This window comes from Beauveria bassiana, assembly GCF_000280675.1.
Source record: "Beauveria bassiana ARSEF 2860 unplaced genomic scaffold BBA_S00026, whole genome shotgun sequence".
In the NCBI taxonomy this organism is placed as follows: domain Eukaryota; kingdom Fungi; phylum Ascomycota; class Sordariomycetes; order Hypocreales; family Cordycipitaceae; genus Beauveria; species Beauveria bassiana.
In genome coordinates this window covers 286,431-295,141 of record NW_007930861.1, presented here as the reverse complement: position 1 = coordinate 295,141, position 8,711 = coordinate 286,431, and the positions used below count along the sequence as shown (strand labels likewise).

Below are 8,711 nucleotides of genomic sequence, written 5' to 3'. Positions count from 1 at the left end.
TTTTTTTCTTTTTTTTCTTTTTTTTTAATAACTTTTCCCCGCAGTCTGTACCTTGTCAGCTTCGTCGACACTCTGCTCCAGAGCGTGCAGGGTGCTCTCAGCCCCTACGTCACGTCCAACTTCAAGGTGCACGGCCTCATTGGCGTGACCGACGTCCTGTCCTTTATCCTCGGCGGCGTCTGCACCCTCGCCATTGCCAAAATCATTGACATTTGGGGCCGCGCCGAGGGCTTCGCCGTCATGATTGTCTTCATCATTGTCGGCATGATTATGAAGGCCGCCTGCATCAACATTGAAATGTACACGGCGGCAAACTCCATCTACTGGGTCGGCCACATTGGCGTGCAGTACGTGATCCAAATCATGTACGCCGACATGACGACGCTGCGCAACCGGATGGTGCTCTTTGGCGTGCTGCAGCTGCCCAGCATCGCCGCCACCTTTGGCGGGCCCAAGATTGCCGACCTCTTTTACACGCACGCCAACTTTCGGTGGGCGTTTGGCGCGTTTTGCATCATCATGCCCGTCTTTGCCGCGCCGGTGCTGGTCATATTTTGGTGGGCAAAGCTCAAGGCCCAGCGCGAGGGCAAGTTTCCTGAGCGTGTCAAGGCGCGCTCGTACTATGAAACTTGCAAGCACTATGCTATCGAGTTTGACGGTAAGTGCATTTCACAAATCTATCTCTCTCTGATCCACAAGTTTGCTCTCTCTCCTTCCTTGGGTGTACTAATCTCGATTTTTCTGCAAAAGTTGTGGGCATGCTTCTCACCATCTTTGGCTGGAGTCTTCTCCTGCTGCCTTTTAGTCTAGTCAACTATGCCCCCAACGGCTGGAAGACTGGCTACATTATTGCCATGATTGTCGTCGGCTTTGTCCTGCTGGTCGCCTTTGTCATTTGGGAAAAGTATTTTGCAATTGTCCAGTACTTTCCCTTTAAGCACCTCAAGGACAGGAGCGTTCTGGGCGCTTGTTTGCTCTACGGCTTCATGTTCCTCTCCATCTTCACCTGGGACACATACTACTATTCATATCTACAAGTCGTCCATGACCTCAGCATCACCAACGCCAGCTACACTCTCAACGCCTTTTCTCTCATGTCTTCCGTCATTGGTCCACTGACTGGAGTGTAAGTCTCAAAAAAAAAAAAAAAAAAAAAACCAACTATCCCTTTCCTGCCGTCCGTGATTTCTAACCCGAACTTGACTCTAGTCTGATTCGATACTATGGGTACTACAAGTGGCCGTCTATTGGCATGACGCCATTCGCCATACTTGGCACAGCACTCCTCATCCACTTCCGCACTCCCTCGTCGCACGTCGGCTACCTTGTCATGTGCCAACTCTTCAGCGGCATCTACAGCGGTGTATGGGCCGCCACAGCGCAGCTCAGTGTCATGGCAAACGTCACCCACCAGGAAACTGCCGTTGCAATCGCCCTCTTTGGACTATTTGGCTCAATCGGCGCGGCCATCGGTCAGGCCGTTGCCGGTGGCCTCTGGACCAACGTCCTGCCGAGGGAGCTCTACAAGAACTTGCCCACCGAGCTCAAGAGCAACGCCAGCGCCATCTATGCCGATCTCGAGGTGCAGCTCAGCTATCCCATGGGCAGCCCTGCTCGTGATGCCATTGTTGTCTCGTACGGTCACGTCCAAAGACTCATGGTTATTGTGGGCTGCTGTTTTCTGCCGATTTGCATCGCATGCTTGTTTATGTGGAAGAACCTCAACGTCAAGGATATGGAGACCAAGGAGCGCCGTAAGAAGGGCAACGTCTTGTAAATAGAAGATGCATCATTACATAACGAAAGCATAGCATCTTATCTGCCGCACGCACTGAAGCGCTCTTCATCTGCAGACTCCTCTCTTTCCAGTCCTGTTGGCCCAAAGCCACTCGCTCCTTGTTGTCTGTGCACCGAGTACTAGTTTGTGATCAATGAATGCTAGGCAAGCGTGATAGATAGCCTCCGCACGTCCCTGCAGACTGCGGCCCGTCGTCCCATTCGAGGTTACATCGAGACGCACGACCGATAGCGAAAGGACCCGTTGTAGGCAATCGCCGCTCGTCCCCCCCGCATCTCATAGGTAGAGCTTTGCTAGCATTTCAAAATATAGGCGAGTCAGTTCGGGAATGCGCTAAAGAACAATGCGGCCTCTGCGCAGAGCAAAAATGTTTGAGGTGAATAGCCTGGGCCAGTTTCGCCGCTCTTCGAGGCAGGCCCGAATCAGGCCGTATACGCGTTGCCTGCAGTTTCTCGGCTCAATAGCGAGGCTCTATGATGGTGGTTGATCTGACTAGGTACGCAAACTTACCAGTATATCGATACAGGGGCACAGCGGTACTGACAAGCGCAATGAGAAACAATTTTTGTGAGAAATGCTCGATGCTTTTACACAGTGAGAGGCTTGGTTATGGCGGCGTGTTGGCGTACTCTTCCGTGGACGGCTTGATTGGCGCGTTCAAAGACTCGAGTGCGGCTACTAGCCTTGGTTGCAAGGCACCAATGTTAAATTAACAAGATTGTATGGTCTATAATAACTCGAGTCTCGAAATCTCTTTTATTTGATTACTACCAATGTCCTAAAACTGCTAGTATATTCTGCATAATTGCCCCAAAAGAAACATGTCCGGGCATTGCTGCCCTGTGTATTCGCATCTCACAGCCCTTTTGATTCTGGTGCTGTAGATCCCATATTATTGTAGTAAAAGCTTTTGTGTCTTTTTTTTACAGCATAGCAACGGCAACAGCGAGACCAGCAACGGGGGCCAGGTAGCCAGCAGCGTTGGTGGGAGCAGCTGCGGCGGCGGTGGAGGAGGCGCCGTTGCCGTTCGAGGTGCTCGAGGCGCCGCCGCCACCGCCATTGCTGCTGCTGCTGCTGCTGCGGCTGCTCGCCCCGGAGCTGCTGCTGCTGCTGCTAGCGGAAGAGGCCGACGAGGTGGGAGTAGTTTCGGATGAGGAGCCAGAGGTGGTGGAGTCGGTGGCAGAAGAAGCGGAAGAGCCAGTCTCAGAAGCGTCCGAGGCGGAGGTGCTGGAGCCGCCGCCGGGAAGCGCGTCGCTGGCCGAGGAGATGAGGCCGCCGACGCCGCCAGTGGCGCTGGAGATGATGCCGCCAATGGCGCTGGTGATGTCCTGGGCGACGACGGTGGCAGCGAGGCCGAGGAAGACAGTAGAGAGCTTCATGATGATTATGTGTGTTTTTGGTTGGGTTTGATGTTACTTATATGAAAGGACGTAAAACGATTGTGTGAGAGACTGGGGCTTGCTATCAGGTATACTTGAAAGAAGAGAGTTTGCGGGAGCGAAGCAGTACGGGAAAAGAATGGGCTTTATAACATTTTGCAAAACCACTATTAAGAGCTTGCGTAATAGAAGCTTCCCTTCTTGGCCCTCCTTCCCTGGGTCTGCCCGCGTCGCCCCGAAAACGACGGATGATCCGCTACTGGTCTAGTCTGCTTGGTCGGATATAGCGAGGGAGAGATCGGCAGGTGCATACCGGATACGTCTTCAAAAAAACCAAGAAGCCAGGACAACCAGGTTGGCCGGGTCGGGTTGTGCTTGCTTTGCTCGCAACAAGTAAGCTGCGAAGCAACAGGCAACAATAGCATTAAGCTTTTTCTCTTTGGTTTTGCTTGCGCTGAGCTTCACACCATCACACAGCAAAGGGTGAATGTGGATTCAAGCGTGTCGTCGGTCTTTTGGATGACGCACTGCATTGTTTCCGGGCTGCCCCTTCGAATTCAAGCAGACGCCGCAGCATGAAGCTTTAGGAAGCTTCATTGGGGAGGGGGGGGCTTTGGGGGGCGCGCCCTCCAGTTGGCCGGCCCACGATGATTCTCGTCGATATGTGCCCGTTGAGAAAGGGATCTTGGCAGTTTCATTGCGTTGAAATGAGGAATACGAATGATGCCGGGCGCGGGGCCAATTGGTCCTGATGCCCAGCTGTCTCGATTTGCGAACTTGTGACCTGCGCAATCTTTCCATGCAAGTAACCTGATCGTCCCGTCGGGTAAGAGTATGTTTTGCATGTCACAGGCGAAACAAATGTCTTTGGTAGCGCCAAGGTGGCATGAAAAGAGCTGATGACGACGGAGCAGAGCAAGTACATGACGTTTCACCTGCGCCGGGATGCCCCCAGCTCCTCCGAAGGCGGGCCCCCCGCGTGCTTCTAGGATGAAATGGCGCCGCCTGTCACTGATCAGTGATGTTCAATTAGCTGCTTTGCTGCTACAAAATGTCGTGCAATGATGAATTCTTGGCATGGAATGGTGGGATAAAAATAAAGCTAACTAGCGGGCACGGCGGGTTGTTGGCGGGTTGACCAAAAGTTGTTAGTGGCCAAACTTGCATAGGTTTTGGCTTTATAGTTACGCTTTTGGTTGGCGCGACGGAAACGAGCCGTGTCGTCATGATTGCAGCAGGAGATGGAATTGAATTTTTACATTAGCAACCAATCTTGTAACGGGAAACACCTTTTTTGCTCGCGGTCGCCTAGAGGTTGTGTGTTTCCGATAGCGTACTGAGCAACAAATAATGTGAAGATGAAAGCGAGGACATGTTGATCAATTTCGATGGGCGCAAATCTGAATAGACTGCAGGCTGCAAGTGGCATCACCTGGAATTCGACGCCTTTCGTCAGTATTCACTCAGTGACGAGGACGTACATTACGGTACATTAAGATTCCAGTAATAACAATCAATACCATAACCTTTGTGTGTTTACGGGCATTAGCGTGCCCAAATTAGATTTGACACCAGGAAAAAAGTATCTGCAATCTTTGACTCTGATTAGTTCTTTGGACTTTTAAAGGCATTGCGTTTCGTAACTCGAAAAGGAATCGAAACAGGTGCAAAAAACAACACGGCATCCCTCGGGCACAATTGTCAGTCTCCCTGCCGAGAAACGTCCCGAGGCTTTAGTTTGAAGCTGCGCCTTGTTTTGGGTGTTGTGGAAACAACTCATCCTTGCCCAACCTGCTTACGGCTGGCATATCCTTTCCATCTCCGGTTTGACCATTCTTCTTGCGCCACTAGTTCTGATCTTGACGCGGCTCCGGTCTCGAACCTTTTAGAGCGATCGCCCTCCAGTTTTTTTTTTTTTTTCAAAGGGGACACAATTCGTTGCTGCTGCATTTCGCACACAGCGGGACACGCAATGTGAGGCGCAGAAACATGTTGATTTCAGGTGGGAGGGGATCAAAAAAAAAAAACGGAATCGTCACAGAAAGGGTAGCGATGAGCACGAAATTGGGACTAAAACATTGTGTATTCAAAAATAGAAACATATGATGGAGAATATAGCTTTCCCTTTTGCAAAACGCCCTTGTTTTATGCGAGTGCATGTTTTGCTTTTATTGGTACGATGTCACACAGCCTCTTAGCTGGATCCTCATGAGCCATTGAAAGTCGGTGGCACCTAAAGATGGATGGGGTCTTTGAGGATATTGCGCAATTCTTTCTGTAGCCCAACTTAGTCATGCTTTCATTTAATCCTCGTAGACAAAAAACCCGAAACAAAAAAAAATCAGCGGCCGTGTGGCGATTTCGCCGACTCCCCTGGCAACTCGAAGCAGACGTTACCCGGGAGTTCAGCCGCATACACGGATTTCTCGCCCCTTGCCAGCGAAGAGTAGTCTGGTGGCGATGCAAGTGGTAAAGTCCATGGTGTCGAACCATCTTTACCGGGGTTGATGGGAGAGTTGCCCGCGACCGTCAAGGCCTTTTCTTTGGCGGCAACACGCCTCCGCCTCATCCACCAGACAATCAGCAATGCAATGGCCACGGCGGCGGCTGCAATGCCGACGACCATTCCGGCAACAACAGCTGGCTGGATTCCTTGAGAGCCGCCACTGCCGCCCCCCGCAGCCGCGGTCACCGAAGGAGTCGGTGTTGCGGTTGACGCTGGTGTTGTGATTGACGATGGTGTTGTGGTTGACGATTCTGTCCCTGTTGTTTTTGTTGGTGTTGTCGTCGCTGTCGATAAAGACGCCGTTGCTGATGTCGTTGTTGTACCCGAGACGCCCCCTAGAAATGACTTTGCAAGCCTCTCGTTGCTGCTGAGCTTGGCCGCGCGGAGATTTGGCTTGCTACAGGACCCTTTGATGCATGGATTCTGCGTGCAGCAGCCCAGAAACGGCGGCTCGGTGCCTTTGCACGAGTACCACAAGGAAGAGCTTCTGGCCGCGCACTCTTGCACCGGAATCCTGTCGTACGCGTCGGGATCAAAGGCCATTGGCCGTATGCCGGCGTCGGTGCAAAGACCGTCGGCGACGGTGGCCGGGTCAAAGGAGCAGCAGCCCAGAAACGCGGTCGCGTTGTTGGCGTAGAGTTTGCCGCCAGAGGGGCATTCTATGCCAAAGGAGCCCGCGCCTGGCATCTTGTCATTTGTCGTTGCGACTTGTTGTGTTTTTGTGTTGTGTTGTGTTGCGTGTCTCAAGTCGTTGGTTGAACGAACGTTGGGGGGGTTGGATCAAGGTGCACGCCAGTTTTTTTGGACATGATTTTGTACGACCAGCCCCCAAGCTGGCGACGAGGTTTTTAATGACTCTGCTGGCAAGCAGCCAAATGCACGGGCTCTTGTACGACGGAAACAAAGAGTTGGCGATCCTAGTATGACCCTCGGTGGATGCTTGCAGCCATAATTATCCCTCGTTCTTTGTAGGGTGTGGGCACCTTGGAGGGGTGCCGTGGCACTTTGAGTTGATTGTTTGCTTTTACATCGAGTTCCAAGGAAGACAGACGGGTGATGACCTGGCCTCGAAACGTGGCACAAAAAGGTTTGAAAATATAAATGAATGCCACACGCATGGGAATTGTCACGCAACTTGGGTAGACGAGGCTGGCTGTCTTGTGTAACAAGGCCAGTACACGGCGAATCCGGGGATGATCGCAACGGTGGCGAGATCTGTTGTTGCAACTCGAGATATCAAGTTAGCAGACTACCGAGTGACAATGTTAAACCGTCGCCCGTTGCACATGTACAAAGCGGCAAATATATACGTATCTCAGCAGTTTGCACGTTTGTTCTGCTCTTCTGGTTTAGATTGTATCTATGTAAGTCTATGTCTCATTATTCTGCAAAATGTCTAATCTCTCAAAAACTTCAGGAAGCTTCTAGCAATGACGAAGCCATCGTGCTCGTCGGCAACCCGAGACATGCCATCGTTGTAAAGCTCGTCCGTAAAGACGCCGACGGTGTGGCGGTTAAAGAGAATCTCGGTGACAATGTCTTTTGTGAATTCGGGGTGTCCCTGAACGGCAATGTACTTGCCAGGAGAGTACATGGCCTGTACAGAGCAGTTATCGTTGCCGCCGAGAGGTATGGCGTCGGCGGGGAAGTCGGCGACAATGTCGGTATGCATCTGGTGGATTCGCTGACAGCCACAATTAGTAAAACAAGTCATCAAGAAAAGTGAATACTGCTACCCACCATTTTCTCCAGGCCAAAAACTTTCTTGCCTTCGGGCGTCAGGTCAACAGTGGTGACGGCTACTTCCCAGCCCTTGGCGTTGCGGCCGACCTTGCATCCCAGAGCGCGGCTCAGGATCTGGTGGCCAAAGCAGACGCCAATGATGCGCACGCGGTTCGTCGCGAGCGCCGCTCTTGTGTACTCGACCAGCTTCAGGATCCACGGGTCATTGTCAAAGGAGTTGTGGCGCGACCCGGAAATCAGAATCGCATCGACGTCGTCGAGGGACGGGTAGGCGTGCAGGTCGTCGACGATGCCGTGGCCGGAAATGGTCAGCTCGTCCGCGAGCTTCTTGGGAGGCGTCGAGATGTCGCAGGCGCCTTGGAAGAGCTGTGTGAAGACGGCCGTGTAGTTGCCGATGCGCGCGCGGGTCTGGGGCTGCGGCGTGTCGGCCTCGAGCACGGCGAGCCGGAGTGGCCCGGAGTGAGGAGGAGGAGGCATGATGGTGGCGCGCGGCGGAGGGCGGGTGAGGGACGGCGAAAGCGGTGAGACGTTGATGTAGACGAAGCGCAGAGCAATTAAGCAGATGGCGAAGAGGGCGAGACGGAGGAACGAGGAAAAAGGGCGCGGCATGGAGGGGGAGGGGAGCGCGGCGACTTGATTTTCAGGGTTCGAGTTGCAGGAGGGGCCGATCACGGATGGCGGGGCGGAGGCCGGGCGGCATTCCAGCGCGGCTAAAATGAGACGAGGTCCGGAAGTTGTAAGCGATAATTAGGGCGCAAGATGGCATGGAAAAAAATGCGACAATTTTTCCTAGGTCGAGATTTCAATTATCGAGAGCCAAAGTGGACTTGGATATTCGAATTCATGTAAAGAGGAGGGCAGTACAAACCACGTACCGACGGCGCATGCAAATGGGCGGTCTTGATAGCTGGCAGCTGCCGGCAGGGCCGCTCTGACAAACAAACAGAGCGCGGACCGACTGTTTCACCCAGCCAGCCACCAGCGTACCGCGACGCCATCTTTCCCAACTTCACAAAAGGCACCTCAATTTCATTATCGGATCAATTTCACTTTACTCAGACTCGATAACTTGAACCACCGCCAGCCAATGGTCATTATCATCATCATCATCATCATTCGCTTCTGCACCCCCTGAAGTCTATTAATGCGCCGCATATCCGCATCCTCGTTCCCGCCTACAGCTAGCGTCATGTGCACATGCACCGTGACAGGGCTGCAGCTCCCCGAGAACAAACAGATCCGATGGGAAATCTCACTGTCTCAGCTTTTTGATCACAGTCAAATC

General features: G+C 52.6%; 4 protein-coding genes across 4 annotated transcripts in view; 1 reads left to right on the top strand and 3 right to left on the bottom strand.

The window, feature by feature from the left end:
- BBA_07649 (major facilitator superfamily transporter) overlaps positions 1-1,777 on the top strand; it is a gene marked incomplete at both ends in the record, with an annotated part of 2,267 nt that extends 490 nt beyond the window's left edge. The window contains 3 exons of the mRNA XM_008602746.1: positions 45-658; positions 700-1,126; positions 1,210-1,777. Coding sequence (XP_008600968.1) covers positions 45-658; positions 700-1,126; positions 1,210-1,777 — 1,609 coding nt within the window. The remainder of the gene's footprint in view (positions 1-44; positions 659-699; positions 1,127-1,209) is intronic.
- Positions 1,778-2,721: 944 nt separating this feature from the next.
- BBA_07648 (uncharacterized protein) lies at positions 2,722-3,177 on the bottom strand (the record flags this gene model as incomplete). Its single annotated transcript, XM_008602745.1, has 1 exon — positions 2,722-3,177. The coding sequence occupies one exon, from the start codon at positions 3,175-3,177 to the stop codon at positions 2,722-2,724; it is 456 nt and encodes a 151-aa protein (XP_008600967.1).
- A 2,341-nt stretch (positions 3,178-5,518) lies between these two features.
- BBA_07647 (uncharacterized protein) lies at positions 5,519-6,370 on the bottom strand (the record flags this gene model as incomplete). Its single annotated transcript, XM_008602744.1, has 1 exon — positions 5,519-6,370. One exon carries the CDS (start codon positions 6,368-6,370, stop codon positions 5,519-5,521), a length of 852 nt encoding a protein of 283 aa, XP_008600966.1.
- Positions 6,371-7,079: 709 nt separating this feature from the next.
- Positions 7,080-8,035, bottom strand: BBA_07646 (glutamine amidotransferase class-I; the record flags this gene model as incomplete). Its single annotated transcript, XM_008602743.1, has 2 exons — positions 7,080-7,367; positions 7,424-8,035. 2 exons carry the CDS (start codon positions 8,033-8,035, stop codon positions 7,080-7,082), a joined length of 900 nt encoding a protein of 299 aa, XP_008600965.1.
- Positions 8,036-8,711: the final 676 nt, after the last annotated feature.